This window comes from Xyrauchen texanus, chromosome 16 (assembly GCF_025860055.1).
Source record: "Xyrauchen texanus isolate HMW12.3.18 chromosome 16, RBS_HiC_50CHRs, whole genome shotgun sequence".
NCBI lineage: Eukaryota > Metazoa > Chordata > Actinopteri > Cypriniformes > Catostomidae > Xyrauchen > Xyrauchen texanus.
In genome coordinates this window covers 1,454,726-1,474,437 of record NC_068291.1, presented here as the reverse complement: position 1 = coordinate 1,474,437, position 19,712 = coordinate 1,454,726, and the positions used below count along the sequence as shown (strand labels likewise).

The window sequence follows — 19,712 nt, the reverse complement described above, 5'->3', positions numbered from 1 at the left end:
AAAACAGTTTCTCATAATTTTCCTCACAAGTAACTTCAATCCTTTGCTGTCATAGGTCATGAAGAACTAACAAAACTTATCGAAAAATCAAAAGCCACAACATGTTTGTTATATCCAATACCAACTTAGCTTAAAAGAGGTATCCCCTGTAATCTCAGAACCTCTTCTTAATATTTTTAACTCCTCAATATCCTTAGGACATGTCCCAAGAAACTTCAAAATGGCAGTTATCAAATCGCTTATTTGATAACTGAGAACCCACAGATTGATCATGAGGGCTAATAATAGACCGATTTCAAATCTCCCATTAATGTTGAAAATACTAGAAATGTAGTGTCCTCCCAAATATTTTCATTTCTACAGTGAAATCGTATATATATGAACAATTTCAATCAGGATATAGGCCCCAGCTCAGTACAGAGACTGAACAGTTACAAATGACTTGCTCTTATCAACTCATTGCGGCTGCAATTCTAGTGCTTTTAGATCTTAGTGCTGCCTTTGATACCACAGATCATGACATTCTCTTGAAAAGGCTACAGAATTATGTTGGGCATTAGTGGACTTGTAAATGAGTAAGTGTCAAACCAAATAAAAGTAAAATATGGAGTGCCACAGGGATCAGTTTTAGGGCCTCTGCTTTTCTCCTTATATATGCTTTCTCTGGGAAATATAAGGAATCGAGGAATAAGTTTCCACTGTTATGCCGACAATACACAACTTTTTCTTAAACTCTTCTAAACCTGACGAAATTTCACAATTCTCCAAATTAGCAGAGTATATTAATGAAATCAAAGATTGGCTGGCCAGAGTTCTGACAAAACAGAGGTACTAATTATTGGACCAAAAAACTCTAAAAATAAGCCACTAAAATATAATTTGACTCTCGATGGATGTACTGTTACATCATCTTCAACAGTGAAGAACTCTGGTGTTATATTTGATACCAATCTGTCCTTTGAAAATCAAATTACCAATGTTTGTAGAACAGCATTCTTCAACCTCAGAAATATTGCTAAGTTACGAAACATGCACTCTGTTGCTGATGCTGAAAAACTAATTAATGCGTTCATGACCTCAAGACTAGATTATTGTAATGCATTACTGGGAGGATGTCCAGCAAGATCAATAAATAAACTTCAAATGGTTCAAAATGCAGCAGCCAGAGTGCTGACGAGAACCAAGAAATATGATCATACTAGTCCCATTTTATCATCGTTACATTGGCTACCTGTTAAATTTCTTATTAATTGTAAAATTCTGTTAATTACATACAAAGCTTTGAATGGTCTCCGCAGTACTTAAGTGATCTTCTACCATGCTATATTCCATCACGTTTATTACGATCGCAAAATTCTGGCCTGTTAATAGTTCCTAGAATATCAAAATCCACAAAAGGAGGAAGATCCTTTTCATATTTGGCTCCTAAACTATGGAATAGTTTCCCTAACACTGTTCCGGACGCATACACACTCCGTTTAACCCTCTGGGGTCGACGGACGCACTGGCGCATCCTGCTGGATATTTTCGTCATTACAGCAGAAACAATTTAAAATACTCCATCATTTTTGGGTATACAGATAAGTGTAAGACATCATTAGAGACTATAAAGGGTCTACTTTTATTTGTGTACACTCACAATAACAACAAAACATTGTGCTTTTGTAAAATAAAGGAAATAAAGAGGGTGAGCTTTCAGCAGTCTCTGGGTTCACAAGCATATTTCAGAAACACGTCACAAAAATGAACTTAAACTCCACGAATACTTATCACACAAACATGAAACATATGTCTAAAGAAAGCTTAAAATGTCTACTTTTAAATAAAACAATTCAAATTTAAAACAAATATTCTCCTGCAATGTAATCTGTATGAAACAAAGCGATGTACATTTTTAACAGGATCAGCTCACTATAGGTAATGTGATCACACCCACCAGCAGAGTGTGCCATTCATACGCTAATGTGCTGAGACAATCAATGCAAATGTACACGCCCCTGACTGTGAGGTTTAATGTAAACACAACACAATTCAACTTTTCTGCGTGTTTGTAACGATATACATTCGAGGAATCTCCTGGATATTATGGAAGATTTAACATTTTCCTCAGAAGATGAGCGGGACTCTGATGAACGTTTGTATTTTGAAGAGAGACTTGATCCAGCCGAGGATAAAATTTCGGACGAGTAAGTCATTTAGTTCCCTTCCGAGGGAACTCGCACTGCGTCGTTGAAAACGACTCTTTGGGGAACGCTCCTTAGCGTGCGCCTCTGAAGTATGAATGAAACTATTCCAATCTTGATTGGTGTTGCGTCATGACGTAACATGTGACGGCATAACCGGATGCATAAAAGTGACGCCGGCACACATACACATTAGCTTTCGCTCTTCAGCAAAGCTCTATGTTGAAATTGTTTGTCTTATTTGGTGTTGTTTGTCTGATTTAAAAATATTATGGCCACCGAACAGTTCAAGAAGTGCGTGCACCCCTGCCCTCGTTTCATTACGGGTAGGGACACGCACGCTTTATGTGTGAACTGTTTGGGAGCACAGCACGCACAGGCAGCTCTCGAGGGATCTGCCTGTGAAAGTTGTGAAGCACTACCCATGAGAGTGCTGCGCTCCGGTTGGCGTGCTTCGATGAGCACGGTCAGGCTCGCGTTCCCCACGGTTTTGGTCCCGCGTCTGTTGAGGCAGCGGCGATTGAAATCGCGGGGTTCGCAGCGGATTTTGCAGATGAGAATGAGACTGCTGCGGCACGTTCTCATTCTTCGTTTGAGGATCCCGAGCCTACTGTGAGTGGTGCAGAAGCCCGCATCGCGGCTTCTTCTGCCCATGATCAGGTCCCCTTGCTTGAGCTCACTGCTTCCGAGGAAGTGGATATGCTCAGCATCGATCGCGGACGACCGTGAGCCAAGCACGCCAGTTTTTGGCCAAGCTTATGAGGAGCTGATTGAGGTTGTGGCGTGCCGTGGCCAGACTGAATATCAGCTGGCCACAAAATGAGCAGGGAACGCAAGTTGAAAGCAAATTAGACGTGCGTTTCCTGCGGCACAGATCACAAACTCAGCGCCGGGGTTTGCCGTTTTTTCCCGATCTCCACAAAGATATCTAAAACGAGATCGTGGGGTAAACCGCATTCGTCCCGTATCTCCAGCCCCAGTGTTTGATTACGTTTTGGGGGCACGGTATATGGGCTAAAACCCCGGCGCTGCCTAGTAAGCCCTGCAGAGATACATCTGCTTTAATAAGTAGGGCTTACATGGCCGCACACAATCGGTGTCGGTTCCCGCCGTCTCTGACGCTTCGGGCCACATCAATTTCCAGCGAACGCACACCGTGCCGTTCTTGTCAAAAAATAAAAAACAAGCATCAATGGTGGTCACAGAAACCGTATCGACTAAATCCTGCCGGTCTTTCGCTTCAGGAAGTCGAGAACAGTGCTTGAAAAACACCCGAGACCAGCCTCGAGAGGCTGGTTCCCTTAGTGGAAGCTTCGGGGAAGAGGTCCTACCGAGGTGGTAGAACCTCGGAGGGCTGTCCCCGCTGCAGAGCAACCGAGGTTGCTCTGCAGCGGAGTCCTCAGGAAATCGGTGTCGGTTCCGCCGTCTCTGACGCTCGGGCCACATCAATTTCCAGCGAACGCATACCGTGCCGTTCGCGTCAAAAAATAAAAACACACATCAATTGTGGTCACAAGGACTGTATCGACTAAATCCTGCCGGTATCTCGCTTCAGGAAGTCGAGAACAGTGCTCGAAAAACACCGAGACCAGCCTCGAGAGGCTGGTTCCCGTAGTAGATTTTGTAGAGGCATGGAATCATCTTCCCAACATATCTGCATGGGTCCTGCATATAATAAAATCAGGGTACAAACTGCAGTTCGGGCACCGCCCCCAAATTCTCTGGGGTGGTGCAGACTACAGTGGTTCGGAGCAGGCTCAGGTGATGGAACAAGAAGTGCAATCTCTGCTGTTGAAGGAGGCCATAGAGCGTGTTCCTCATTCAGACAGGGAGTCCGGTCTTTACAGCCGGTACATTATAGTTCCAAAAAAAAAAAAAAAAAAGGATGGGGGGTTGAGGCCGATTTTAGATCTCAGAGTTTTGAACCGGCCTTTGAGGAGGTTCAGGTTCAAAATGCTTACCATTCCTGTCATCGTGAGTCAGATCAGATCTGAGGACTGGTTTGTCACGATAGATCTAAAAGACGCCTATTTTTATGTACCCATCCTTCCATGTCACAGGAGGTTCCTGAGGTTCAGCTTTGGTGAAGCTTACCAATATCGGGTTCTTCCGTTCGGCCTAGCACTCTCTCCCGCACATTCACCAAATGTATGGATGCAGCTCCTGCTCCTCTGAGACTTCAGGGCATCCGCATACTGAATTTTATCGACGACTGGCTCATTCTGGCCCAGTCTCGAGAAATGGCGGTTCAGCATCGAGATGTCGTTCTTGGCCACATTCGAAGTTTGGGGTTGAGACTCAACACAAAAAAGAGTGTGTTACAACCATCCCAGTGCACAACGTTTCTGGGCGTTGTGTGGAACTCTGTTACGATGCAGGCACGCATGTCTCCTGCACGTATCGAGTCCCTTATTGCGATGGTGTCCGGGTTAAAGCTAGGCCAGGCCATCACTGTAAAGCAATTTCAAAGACTGCTGGGCCTCATGGCAGCGGCATCCAACATTGTACCGTTGGGCCTTCTACACATGAGGCCCCTCCAGTGGTGGCTGAAAGCCAAGGGGTTTTCCCCAGCGGGAATCCATTTCAGTATAATCAGAGTAGCGCGCAGGTGCCTTCGTTCTCTGCTAATATGGAAGAAACCTTGGTTCCTGTCCCAAGGGCCAGTGTTGGGAGCGTCATGTCGCCGGAAAACCGTTTCGACAGACGCCTCCCTCACTGGCTGGAGCCTGGTCATGGACGGCAGCTTTGCCAGGGGTCTGTGGCAGGACCATCATCATTCTTGGCACATAAACTGTCTAGAGATGTTGGCTGTGTTCAGGGCTCTGAGGAGCTTCCTTCCAGACATCAAAGGTTACCATGTCCTAGTGCGTTCGGACAATACATCAGTGGTAGCTTATCTGAACCGACAAGGAGGACTCAGATCGCGCCCTCTGTGCAGACTGGCGCATCAGATAATTCTTTGGTCCCAAGGGAAAATACTGTCTATCAGAGCAATGTATATTCCGGGGTTCAGAATCAGGGAGCAGACATCCTGTCGAGGCAGGGGCTGAGGCCGGGGAATGGAGACTTCATCCAGAGGTGGTGAAGTTGATATGGGACAAATTTGGACCATCAGAAGTGGATCTGTTAGCGTCTCGAGGCGTCCCACTGTCCACTTTGGTTCTCCCTCTCACATCCAGCCCCACTGGGGTTGGGCGCCATGGTACAGGCTTGGCCGAGGCTTCGCCTGTATGCGTTTCCCCTGATCGCTCTGCTCCGGGAGTCCTGGAAAGGGTCCGCCAAGAGGGCATCAGTCTACTTCTGGTTGCCCCCATGTGGCCGGCCCAGTATGGTTCTCAGACATAATTTCACTCCTGATAGCTCCGCCATGGCAGATTCCTCTGAGGAGGGATCTGTTGTCTCAGGCGGGGGCACAGTCTTCCACCCTCGTCCAGAGTTGTGGAAACTGTGGGTCTGGCCCCTGAGGGGGTTCAGTACCTAAATGCTGGTCTATCAGCGGGGTGGTTGAAACCATACTTAGCTCTAGGGCTCCGTCTACTAGGAGATTATATGGCCTCAAGTGGAATGTGTTCTCCACTTGGTGTAGAGAACATGAAGTAGATCCAGTTAACTGCCCGGTGGCTTCAGTTCTGGAGTTTCTTCAAGATCGTTTCTCTGTGGGTCTCTCCCTTCCACACTTAAGGTGTACGTGGCTGCCATTTCGACGTTCCATGCACCACTGAGTGATGGGCCTCTGGGGAGGCACCAGCTGGTCATTCGTTTTCTCCGTGGTACATGGAGGATGAGACCGACAACCAGGTCCAGGGTTCCTGCCTGGGACCTGGCGGTGGTTCTCGAAGGGTTATCCCTGGCCTCCTTCGAACCCCTTCAGTCGGCTTCACCCAAGGACCTGACGTTCAAGATGGCTTTTCTCTTAGCTATTACCTCTCTAAAGAGGGTGGGTGATCTTCAAGCCCTGGCAGTGACGCCAGCTTGCTTGGAGTTTGCCCCTGGTGGAGTTAAAGCCATTTTACACCCGAGACCTGGCTATGTGCCTAAGGTGCCGTCTAACACGGCACGGTCTACGGTCCTGCAGGCTTTTCATCCTCCACCTCATGTGTCGGCAGAAGAAGAGAGGCTCCATTTGCTCTGCCCTGTCAGAGCTTTGGCGCTTACCTCGAGAGGTCCTCTTCTTGGAGGAGGTCGGACCAACTGTTAGTGTGTTTTGGGTCACCTAAGAAGGGGCTCCCTGCCTCGAAACAAACCATTAGTAATTGGATTGTTCAGGCTATTATCTCGGCCTACAAGGTGCACAATTTGCCTTCACCTTTGGCCGTGAGGGCTCATTCAACTAGAGGCATGGCGTCCTCTAGGGCTCTCTTATCGGGAGTACCCCTCCAGGAGATCTGTGAGGCAGCCGGTTGGGCTACCCCGCACACTTTCATCAGGTTTTACAGTCTGCACCTCCCTAGTACGCCTGGCACACGTGTGCTCTCGTCCTAGCTGAGTGCCTGAGTTCAGTTTCACTCTAGGGCAGGCCTTTTTTCGGTGCGTGGCCTAGTGGGCATTCGTTCCCCAAAGAGTCGTTTTCAACGGCGCAGTCGCGAGTTCCTCGGAAGGAGCGTCTCGGGTTATGACTATAACCCTTGTTCCCTGAAGGGAGCGAGACACTGCGTCGTCCTGCCACGCCCTCAAGGCCTGAGAGCGGCTTGCTTCATCGCTAGGCTAATGTGTATGTGTGCGGCGTCACTTTTATGCATCCGGTTATGCCGTCACATGTTACGTCATGACGCAACACCAATCAAGATTGGAATAGTTTCATTCATACTTCAGAGGCGCACGCTAAGGAGCGTTCCCCAAAGAGTCGTTTTCAACGACGCAGTGTCTCGTTCCCTTCTCAGGGAACAAGGGTTATAGTCATAACCCGAGACGTTTTCATTAGTTGACATGCTATTTTATATAAACATGTACATATTTTACTAGTGGGACTGTTTCCAGACTTGCCAGCCAGGATTCAGAGTATTGACATTTGAAATATATCCTAATAAGCAAGTTTTAGTTACATTTGAAAACGGTTCTTTTAAATTGTAAAAAGCATCAGAATATCAATGTTTTTACTGTATTTTGAATCAAATAAATCCAGTCTTGGTGAGCAGAAGAGACTTCTTTTAAATGGTAGGGTAGGTATAAAATTAAGTAAAGTCTTTATGTAAAGAAAATATATAGTCAGATTACTTATTTTAACTTAAAACTTGATTTTGATCATTAAGTCTCCTCACATTCATTCTCTTTCTGTCACATTCCTCATTGATAGGCCCAGGGGAGGCGTCTTTTGTCTCTTCAGGTGAAAATTACCTCAATATTCATGATCGTTCACACCTCCTCGCATATGACCTTTCAACACTAAACGTGTCTTACAAAAGTTCAATTACTATATTGTTTTGTGATCAGGATGTTTTCACATCATTTTGTAGCAAAAACTCTAGGCTACAAGATCCAGTTCTAAAAAGTCTTGTGGACAAATATTTATTATGTGTTATATTACCTTATTTCAATGACTTAAAAATTTAGTTTTTTCAAAAACCATTCATAAACATTATTTCCTCAAAAATATTTAAAGCACAATTAGGCTGCTTTAGTTAGGTGTGCCGGAACCAGAAACATTTCTCAGAAACATTTCACATAATCTGTAACTTTGCAATAAATTGAATGGCATCTACGCTAATATTATTCTATTTGTGTCCCTGTCTCATCCAGATTCATATCCTGAGGTTACCAGAGCCGGCCAGATCCAGCTCTGTTCCTTCTTGGTGTCGGACTCCACTGCTACATGTCACAGAGGGATGACAACAAACTACAGCCGGTGCTAGCCAGACATCACTGATGTCTATGAGAGATTCTATGAGACCAGGTTGGTAAAAAAAAGTGATATTCAGTAACTGTAATCTGATTTCAAGAATTTAAAATGTAATGTGTTTAACTTTTGACTAAAAATGAAATTAGATTACAGTAACAAATTACTTTGGAATGAAATGACACCCAACACTTGACAAAACAAAGCATGTTTTGTTATTGTAAGCATCTCATGCGTTACCTTCAGTCTCATATCGCGAGTGTGTCTCTCCAGCTCTTTCTTCAGCTGTTCTCTGGACAGTTTGTCCACGTCCAGCACTGAATGCTTCCACTCGATCTGCTCCACACTGTGAGGGTCATGTGACACATAATGACCGATCTTCACCTTGCTCAGTGTGTGCCAGTAGCCCTGATAGGCCACGTGGAACTCCTGCAAGAGGTCAGACAGCGTTTTGTACTCCGGCGGTTTGAACATCAGGTCCTCACGGCGACTGATTCCGAGAGCGCCGAAGCGCCCGCCGCTGTGAACGCCCAGCACAATGTGACGGAAATGACTCCCTGAGAACTGCGTCTTAAAGCTGAGAGGAAAACGCTCCACAGTCGGCATGCTGTTGGTGAGGTAACTGACCAGTTAATGGGGTTAAGGGTCAACAGTCATATTGTCAGTGATATGTGTTTGGTGGAGGACAACCGGTATGTCCATCTAGTTGTCCAACCATTGAATAATGGGGGAGTGTTCTGAAAACAGTTTGAAAACAAAAATGGCACTTTTCACCTACAAAGTCAACAACATTTACCCTATTTTCTTTCATAGTATATGCTCTCTGTTCTAAAGAAAAAATAGTTACATAATCTTTGTGTACTGTATTAACTTGCTCCACCTCGGAGACAACTTTCCTTTTTAGCTGATGTCACGAATACCTCTTTTATTTCAACTCCACTTTTCACTACCTACCGCACCAGAGATGAGTCCTAAATGATGCACTAGAGTCTATAGTCAATTATAATATATGCACTCAGTCATAGAGTACGAATTTTCAAAGAGTAATATCGTCCTAAATGGAACACGAAATGTTTTTACACAGAAGTGTTTGCCATTTAACAGCTGATGGAAGTGACGTTTCAAACACATGCGATGTGTTGCCATTAGCTTTAGCACATTAGCCAACCTCAGTTCAACACTTGTATCACAAACAACATACATATTCACACAGCTTTGGGTGATGGTAAAGCATTCAACTCACGTTTGTAAGGTGCTGTCTTCATGAGACCAGCTAAACAATTCCTAATGGATAAAATGTCCTTTACTACATTTCTTCGCTTAATATCCTTGGAAATATGTCAGATTACAGAATGAAAATCATGAGTGAATGATTCTGAAATTTGAAATCCATTTGTCAGATTTCACCAAAAAAGTGAGTAGATTTATTTTTGTAAGCTATTCATTTAAATCACTTTGTCAGATGCAGTCAATAAAATAAGAGCATATATTTATTAGAACAACAACAACAAAACACTCTTTGTTCTGTCATTTGTACAATTATGTACATTTTCAATGCATTTGTACAATTAGGTACAGTTCTTTCTGTTCTATTAATGGGTCTGTGAGAGCTACAATGTGTCTGCATCAAAATGATGACAGTTCCTTCATTTACAGGAATCAATCTAAACATATGACTAATTATCAGAATAAGTCATCTTCACTTTAAGTCTGTCGGGACACAGGACATTAATGGTGACTACACCAGATTGATGTCTAGTCAACCACAGAGAAACTCTGAACACAACAGTCAATACGCTTCACAGATCTGTCTGAGCCCTTTATACTGGACTTCACCAGGACATCCACAGTTACACAAACATCACTAGAATATTCCTGAAACTGAAATGGATTCTGAATTTGATTTGAGCACCATCAACAACATACACAAAACTTACATTCGTGACAAATCCATTATTCAAGATTAACACTTTAAAATCAGGATCTCTGAAGTGAAGGATACATTCCGAGGATTACAGCTTCCAAACATTTGATTGGTAGAGATTCTCTCGTCATTTCCTTGGCAATGTCCATTAATCTGAAGAACAAATTGGAGGAAATGAATTGAGTGAAGAAATATAGTATATGGAATACTGTATGTGCTGATAATTATATAACTGTTCTCACAGATTTGTAATCATTTCAGCAGAACATTTATGGGGGGTTCTTCAACTTCAGGCACTTTCATGTCCAAGGGGTTGATTTATTTATTAACAGATTTTAAATATGTTACTTTTTGTTATAAGAAGGTTTCATTGAAACTGACTTGGAAAATTTTCAGCAGGCCTTCATCATTTATTTTTTGGCACTTTTCAGATGTGTTTTATGTAGATTTGACTGTTTTAGTCTAAGACCCAGACTTTCAATATTAAACTATGAAAATACATTATAAATATACACATTACATTTTTAGAACTGTGATCATCTAAACAAAGAGAGAAATAAAAAAAATATTTCAATATTTATTGAGAGAAAATTATTTTATACATTTTTCAATAATTGCAGTTGTAGCATCATTTCCACCTCACCAAACAATTTCACCCCTAATAAAGTTTGTTCAAAAGTTAGTGTACTTGTTAATCAAGTGGACATAAGTGTGAGTGAAGAGCATGCTTGAGATGAAATATGATGTCATGATTAAATTGACATCATCCTCTGCTGTCTCCTGTGTCATCTGCTCAGTGTTTTCTTTTGTTTCCAAATACCATTCACAGGAAACAGCATCATTCTGCGACTGGCCAGTGACATTGCTTAGCTTTTGATGCAAGTGTGAAAGTTTAAGATAAACTTGGTCTTACGCTGTGAGTGGCCTGGTTTTCTTTATCTCAAAAAACTGTGTTCCAGTGTGATTGTATCTGAGAAATACTGTTAAGTACACAACACAAATAATGTACAACACAACATCAATAACTACACTAAACTATGAATGAAAAAAAACGTCTTGGTTACAGTCGTAACCTCCATTCCCTGATGGAGGGAACGAGACGTTTTGTCGATGTAGTGACACTAGGGGACTCTCTTGAGAGACTCGGTTACCTCTTATCTTTGAGAAAAGGCCAATGAGAATTGGCGAACAGAATTTGCATGCCCCTCCCCCGGACATGCGGTTATAAAAGGAGGGAAGCGTGCATCTGTTCAGACAGGTTTTGAGCTGAGGAGCCGAGAGTGAGGTCCCGGCCATTTCAGCGGCTAGTACAGTGTTGTGGCAAGAGGGACACAATGTCTCATTCCCTTTATTCAGGGAACGGAGGTTACGACAGTAACCAAGACATTCTCCTTCTGTCACTCACTCAAAGTTGTGTTGATGTAGTGACACTAGGTGTCCCTATCTAAAAACGCCACAAAATTGAACCGTGTTACGTGGACTGCCGATGCAGGTGCAAGCAAGCTGCTGCGTGCAAAAATATCAGGTGCATCAGACCGCATGTAACCTTCCTCAACACCCCAAAAGACATCATGTAATTTCCCACATCCCTGAGGGGGGGAAGCGACATAACTAGCATGGGCGCTGCCTTTTCTCTCTCTTTGTTTTCTCTCTATAGAGTGTTAGATGCGGCTTGGACCATCTAACGCTATAACACGCATCAGGGAAGGTGTTCTTTTCCTATTCTATTCTTTCAGGGGGAAAAGACCTGGCGTAGACCACATCCTGCCAAGCAGGGGAGGTTAAAATGTGGCAAATATGGGCTTACAATATGGGGCAGAGGGAACTCAAGGGAGACACGGGTCCACCGGCAGGGGGACCGTACCATAGAAAATACATCACAGGGGGTTACTGGAGTAATCATTACCTGTGGAGCACCTGTTCCATTACAGGGCACAGCCTGCAGTGGGTCTGGCTGCGAACTCTGCTGAATTCGGAACCAGAGGGCTAGGGAGGAAGACATCCAGGGTCCATGACTTGTGAACTTGACTGGGGGAGTAGAGCACACGTCTTCGCCACAGAAGAGGGAAAAGGCGCTATGTGCAAGTGATAAACCTGGCCAGCTGTTCCGTATTACCGAATTCTACTTGTTCGGACCTGACAAAACATGGGACGAGACCAGCTCAACCTGTAGATTGTAAAATTGGCCAGTGCCCACGAGGATGCCACACTCCTCGTAGAGTGTGCTCGAACCCGCAAGGGGGCGGGCACGGCCTGGGTCTGGCAGGCAAAACGTGCTGCTCAGAGCGTCTAAAGCTCTGCATGCAATCCGCTAAGGCTGGGTCTACCTCCTCCTGGGGCAGCGCTTGCAGGTTCACTAGTCGCAGAGGCAGATCTTGCCCCATTAAGGGAAGTGGGCATTTGCATACTCAAATACCTCGATGACTTGCTAATCCTAGCACACTCTCGACAGTTGCTTTGTGCACACAGGGACCTGGTGCTCAGGCACCTCAGCCGTTTTGGTCCGGGCTGGGGCAGAGCTGCCTGTGGTTTCACCGCCACAGGGGGATGCCCGCCTCGAGCAGACGGGGTGCGGTATCTTGAGCCGTGGCTGGGCAAGATGTGTTGGATGGCCTCAGTCTGTTTCTTCACCGCCAAGAACTGTTGAGCAAAGTCCTCAACGGTGTCGCCGAATAGGCCGATCTGGGAGATGGGGGCTTTGAGAAAGCAAGCCTTGTCGAAGTCCCCCATCTCGACCAGATTCAGCCACAGGTGGCGTTCCTGGACCACTAGGGTGGCCATCGCCTCTCCGAGTGCATGGAGGGTGAGGTCGGTCACTGAGCGCATTCCTGCAGCACATTACGATAGGAGTGGTGGTGGTGTAGTGGGCTGAAGCACTGAACTGGTAAGCAGAAGGTTGTTGGTTCGATCCCCACAGCCACCACCATTGTGTCCTTGAGTAAGGCACTTAACTCCAGGTTGCTCCGGGGGAATTGTCCCTGCAATAAGTGCACTGTAAGTCGCTTTGGATAAAAGCGTCTGCCAATTGCACAAAACATTTTTTATAAATAACATCAGGATCAGGACTACCCAGGTGCAGATCTTTTAACAACTTGGCCTGGTGGACCCACCTACATGGGGGGTGGCTAGAGTGGCTTTCCCCTGGAAAAAGGAAAACGCGACAGCAATGTTGCCATAATCATGTTCTCGCAGTGATGACATGAACTATGCACAAATGCTGCCTCAGTGTGATCGCTGCCCAGACATGTGAGGCAGCGGCCATGGCCGTCAGAAGAGGCCGTCAAAGACGGAAGGGCCATCAAAGACGGAAGGGCATCTTGAGAAAGATGCGTCTTTAAAAAGACTTTCAACGTCAATGTGTGTACTCTTTTAGAGAAATATATTCTTTCAGATGTATAAACTCTTTTAGAAGGGCTGTCGAAGTGCCCAGGGGCATTGTTTGCACTAGCGTGCAGAAGAACAGAAAAGCAGTGGAAAATGCGCCGTATCTCCAAAAGCGTATGCTCTATAGAGGTAAGTGGAACAGCAGTGGCTTTACTCAGCTCGCTGAAACACAACCGCTCGGCTCCGAAGAAAAAATCTGTCTGAACAGACACACGCTTCCCTCCTTTTATACCTGTCTGTCTGGGGGAGGGGCATGCAAATTCTGTTCGCCAATTCTCACTGGCCTTTTCTCAAAGATATGAGGTAACCGAGGCTCTCAAGAGAGACCCCTAGTGTCACTACATCGACACAACTTCGAGTGAGTGACAGAAGGGGAATCCCAGAAACAATATACTACCAGTCAGAAGTTTAGACATACCTTCTCATTCTTTATTACTATTGTCCACATTTTAGAATAATATTAAAGTCATCAAAACAATGATGATGAGTATGAACTAAGACAAATGGTAGTCTGGCTAAACAAATTAAAACTCTCTTATATTTTACCTTATTTGTCTAGATTACTTAACTATCTGTTCCAATTTACTCATTTAAAAAACATTTACTTAAAACAAATGACTTTAAATTTAGGCACAGTTTTTATTTGTCAACAAAACATGTTTCAATTATTCAAGCATAAGTGTTTGGATTAAAATGTTTATCAGTCAAGGGTCTGTGTATCTCAGCGAGTATCGATGCTGACTATCACACCTGGAGTCGTGAGTTTGAATACAGGGCGTGCTGAGTGACTCCAGCCATGTCTCCTAAGCAACCAAACTGGCCCGGTTGTTAGGGATGGTAGTGTCACTTGGGGTAACCTCCTCGTGGTGGTGATTAGTGGTTCTCACTCTCAATGGGGCGTGTGGTGAGTTGTGTGTGGATTGTGCAGTATAGCATGACCCTCCACATGCTGTGAGTCTCCACGTGATAAGATGCGCGGATTGACGGTCTCAGACGTGGAGGCAACTGAGACTTGTCCTCCGCCACCCGATTGAGGTGCGTAACCGCACCACCACGAGGACCTACTAAGTAGTGGGAATTGGGCATTCTAAATTCTAAGAAAATAGGATAAATATAATCAAAATTTAAAAAATGTCTGTTTCATTTATTGTAACAATACCTTACATTTTGTAATTATATAATGGGACTACCTATTCAAAGATGAGGCACAATTGTTAACACTTACATGTTGACTTGCCCTGTGAGCATTATTTCTATAAGCCAGAGCAATTTTGGTAATAAATCAATAGTAGACCCAAATGTACCAAATGTTGTAGTTGTTTGTGTATGATGACAGGTTTTACTTGCTGTCTTTTATGGAGTTTTGACAGTTTTTTCAGTGGGTCAAAGTGGAATTAAATGAGTAAACAATGACAAAGCGGTCATTTTTGGATGAACTATTCCTTTAAGGGGATGAATTTAGAAGGCTTTATCACAGACCGCAGTGTCCATGTGAGTCTACTGCATTGTGTCTCGTTTAACCTCTTTAATGTTTACTTAGGATGCAATAATAACAATGTGCAACTTCCATCAGACTGTAACTGTGTGTATACTGAGCATGTGCAGAAACCGCAGCACATGATCAGTGTAAAAGGATACTGCAAGTCCCTGATGTATCTCTGTATAGCTTCCAGGCGCTGGGCAATACTGGCATTTGGCTGGAATGTAGGCACACTTGGTATTGAAATCTGTGGAGTTCAAGAAGAGTTAGACTGATGCACAGCCAGGACAATTCATCAGCAGACTTTCAGATTTATATACATATAGTTCCTCTTCAGTGCACAATATAAAAATGTTTTCTTAAAGGAATAGTTCAACCAAAAATACAAATTCTGTCATTATGTACTAACCCTCATTCTGTTCCAAACCTGTAAGCTGTTATGTTTTCTTTGAAACACAAAAATAATCTTTATCCAGCTCTTTTCTATACAACAACTGTTCTTACTACATGGCTCTTCAGAATACTAGATTCTGATTGGTCAATCAAGCATCTAATGGTTATACTTCACTGGTCATCCAGGTATTGCGAGGCATCCTTCCTACTTTGCATCTTGTTCATAAAATAAGTGAATAAAATCATTTCAACTTAAATCAATATTTCATGTCCCCTTATTTATTTATTTGGCAAGTAGTCTTGTAATAAGTGGTATAATGAGCAGTTAGATGGTCATTTTCAACGCAATTCATAATATATTCCCAACTAAAATCAATATATCTTGTCCCCTTATTTATTTAAATAATACATAATATGTTAATGAATAAGTAAAGATAAATTATTTTTATAAAAACAATAAATAATAAATATGACTGATTATTAATAAACATTAGTAATTATTTAATATAATATATGAAATGCTAATGAATAAAAAAATCAATCAAACAATGTAATAAATATATATTTTTTAAATTATAAATAATAAATATGACTGATTATTAATAAACGTTAGTAATTATTTAAAATAATATATGAAATGCTAATGAATAAAAAATCTATCAAATAATTTAATCAATATTTTTTATAAAAATAATAATAAACAATAAATGATTAAAAACACTTTTTAATTATTTAAAATAATAAATGAAATGCTACACATCATGGATGACTAACATCAACAACAAAAAACCCCATAAAAGTGTCATTAAAGTACTCTGTATAACTCGTGTGCTATATCCCAAGTCTCCTGAAGTCCTATGATAACTTAGTGTGAGGAACAGAAATTGAAGTTGATTTGCAGCTCAGATCTTATTCTCCATTCCACATATCTGAACAGGCACTCCACGTTTGGTTGCAACACACAAAAACTGATGTCGTTTGGCGTCAAAGCTGGTGCAATGCGTTAAAAGCCATATTTGTATTGAAAATGACCATAAATGATACCGAGACCTTTGACGGGAAGACGTTTTTAGTGAATAACAAGTTAAATTTAGGTCTGATTCTCACACAAAGCTGTTGTATGACTACAGAAGACATGGAACAGAGCATGACATGGAACTTTTATGGCGTTACTCTGTGCTTTCTGGAGCTTGATAGACATGGTCACTATGCATTGTTATTGTATGGAAAAGAGCTGCATGAAGAGGCTTCACACCTTCCCCTTTTTGAGAAGTCTTAAGGTTTGCAATGGCTAATAAATGAAAGTATATTATAAAAGATTTTTGTGAATTATTCCTTCAAACAAAGGGGTTAAAGGCAGAACTCAGTAGTCATACTTTGGGAAGCTCACTGGTTCCCCGTATCCTCTTTCCCACTTTCTCTCCATCTGGATGAATCCGGGCGACATGCCTCCACATCTGCTCCCATGTCTCCTGGTTCACAGGCAGACCACCCCGATTAATGATGAAGGGAATCCCACCATCCCTCAGATCTTCACCTTCATCCTCCGGTTCCTCATCTCTCTCCTCCACTCCCTCCAAACTCACAGCTGTCTGCAGCATCCTGAAACCTACAGATGATGAACTGGCACATGGCTGATTCAGACAAGTCCTGATGCCTGAAATCTGGATGATTCTCCTCGGAGAAGAGGAACCATGATGGAAAGACGTCCCACAGCAGGACATTGGCATGGAAACGTAAACACACACACACACACACACACACACACACAGTCAATGGGTCAAAACAAACTCTCACAGGGGTTCCTGTAGCTCAGCATGATGCTGGCAAACCAAGGTCATGGATTGGACTCCCAGGGAACACATTCTGATTGCAAAAAATAAATAAATAAATCATTGTACAATAAGCTGTATAAATAAAAGTGTGTCTTCCAAATGAATGAAATGTAAATGTCAACACACAGTGAGAGTGGCTGGGGTGTCCAAACACAAACTGGCCCCCAGCCAAAACTCTGTCAACATATATAAACCACCATACTAGATTGAACAGTATGCAAAATATAAAACAGAAAAATAAAATGTATTTTCTCAAATTCGAATCTTTTTTTACTCAACACAAAAATCTAAATGGCATATCTAAAGTATCAGGGTCTTTGGAGCATTACAGTATCAAACGAATTCTGCTTGCTACATTACAAACAGCGTTTCATCTTCCACTAGAGATGTCAATGTAGTATCCGCTCACGGAGACGCGTTAAATCGAGGGATCTGGGGAGGATCAAGACGCCCAAATGAACGCTCCTCTGACGTCAGCATGCCGCTGTCGAACGCGTACGTGCCGGTTAATGTCTTTTACGCGCATGTAGTTAAATGCAACAAAACGCCATACATTCGTTTTCCAGATACAGATCCATTGTGTTGGTTGTTGGTCCGAGCCATCGCCCAGTCTGATCACACACTCACAGATCCGTTATATGACGCTGATTGTGTTGTCCGGATGGAGAACAAATCGTTTGTGTGAACCGATTCCTTTGAATGATTCGGCCTAACCGAATCGCAAGGCGTTAGTAAATGAGTCAACTGGATCCAGAGTTGGGAGGGTTACTTTTAAATGTAATCCATGACAGATTACAGAATACATGCTATAAAATGTACAGTTGAAGTCAGAAGTTTACATACACCTCAGTTTTTCACAATTCCTTATATTTAATGGCAGAAAACATTCCCTGTCTTATGTCAGTTAGGATCACAACTATATATAGAATGTGAAATATCAGAATAATATTTCAGCTTTTATTTCTTTCATCACATTCCCAGTGGGTCAGAAGTTGACACACACTTTGTTAGTATTTGGTAGCATTGCCTTTACATTGATTAACTTGGGTCAAATGTTTTGGGGATCCTTCCACAATCTTCTCACAATAAGTTGCTGGAATTGTGTCCCATTCCTCCAGACAGAACTGCTGTAACTGAGTCAGGTTTGTAGGCCTCCTTGCTCGCACATGCTTTTTCAGTTCGGCCCACAAATGATCTATCGGGGTCAGGACTTTGTGATGGCCACTCCAATATCTTGACTTTGTTGTCCTTAAGCCATTTTGCCACAAACTTGGAGGTATGCTTGGGGTCATTGTCCATTTGGAAGACCCATTTGCAACTGAGCTTTAACTTCCTGTCAAATCAAATCACTTTATTGTCACACGACCATATACACAAGTGCAACAGTAGGTGAAAGTCTTGTGTGCAGTTCCGAGCAACATAGCAGTCATGACAGTGATGAGACATATACCAATTACAATAAACAACATATTTACACAATTTACATATCAAATGTACACATAATTATACAACACAATAATATACAATGTACAGTAAACAAAACACACAAACAATAAAAATAAAAAATAAAGAGTATATAAAAAATATATATACAGTAGTTGTATTGAGGAGAATATATTTGACAGTCCAGTGTGAGATAATAGATTAATAAAGTGCATTGCTGATGTATATTGATCGTGAGAGATCAAGTGTTCAAAAGTCTGATTGCTACAGAAGCTGTCATGTAGTCGGCTGGTGCGGGTCCTGATGCTGCGATACCGCCTGCCTGATGGTAGCAGTGAGAACAGACCATGACTCGGGTGACTGGAGTCTCTGATGATCCTCCGAGCTTTTTTCACACAGCGCCTGGTATAGATGTCCTGGAGGGAGGGAAGCGGACCATGTGAGTTCCTCAGTAATGTGGACACCGAGGAACTTGAAACTGCTGACTCTCTCCACCGGTGCTCCATTAATGGTGATGGGGTTGTGTTCTCTGTCTTTCTTCCAGAAGTCCACTACAAGCTCCTTGGCCTTACTGACATTGAGGGAGAGGTTGTGCTCCTGACACCAGCATGTCAGAGTGTGCACCTCCTCTCTGTAGGCTGTTTCATCATTGTCAGTGATCAGACCTATCACCGTCGTATCGTCAGCAAACTTAATGATGGCATTGGAGCTGTGTTGCCACACAGACATGTGTGTACAGGGAATACAGGAGTGGGCTGAGAACACAGCCCTGCAGGGCTCCAGTGTTGAGGGTCAGTGATGAGGAGATGTTGCTGCCCATTCTAACCACCTGATGTCTGCCTGACAGGAAGTCCAGGATCCAGCTGCACAGTGAGCTGTTTAAGCCCAGAGCCCGGAGTTTCTCATCAAGCTTGGAGGGCACTATGGTGTCATCGGTGGAGCGGTTGTTGTGGTAGGCAAACTGCAATGAGTCCAGTGAGGTGGGCAGCACAGAGCAGATGTAATCTCTGATTAGCCTCTCAAAACATTTGCTTATGAAGGGGGTCAAAGCAACAGGACGCCAGTCATTTAAACAAGTTATTTTTGATTGCTTTTGTACAGGCACAATGGTGGACGTTTTGAAGCATGTGGGGACTACAGACAAGGAGAGGGACAGGTTGAAAATGTCCTTAAAAACACCAGCCAGGTGGTTTGCGCACGCTCTGATGACGCGGCCCGGAATGCCGTCTGTCTGATG

General features: G+C 43.2%; 1 protein-coding gene across 1 annotated transcript in view; it reads right to left on the bottom strand.

The window, feature by feature from the left end:
* Positions 1-17,656, bottom strand: part of vash1 (vasohibin 1) — a 35,523-nt gene extending 17,867 nt beyond the window's left edge. Inside the window, exons 1-5 of the mRNA XM_052145429.1 lie at positions 16,574-17,656; positions 14,963-15,051; positions 10,854-10,910; positions 10,019-10,093; positions 8,257-8,638 (exon numbers count right to left, since the gene is read on the bottom strand). Of these exons, the coding sequence (XP_052001389.1) occupies positions 8,257-8,638; positions 10,019-10,093; positions 10,854-10,910; positions 14,963-15,051; positions 16,574-16,927 (957 nt within the window). The 5' untranslated portion in view covers positions 16,928-17,656. The remainder of the gene's footprint in view (positions 1-8,256; positions 8,639-10,018; positions 10,094-10,853; positions 10,911-14,962; positions 15,052-16,573) is intronic.
* Between the last annotated feature and the right edge of the window lie 2,056 nt (positions 17,657-19,712).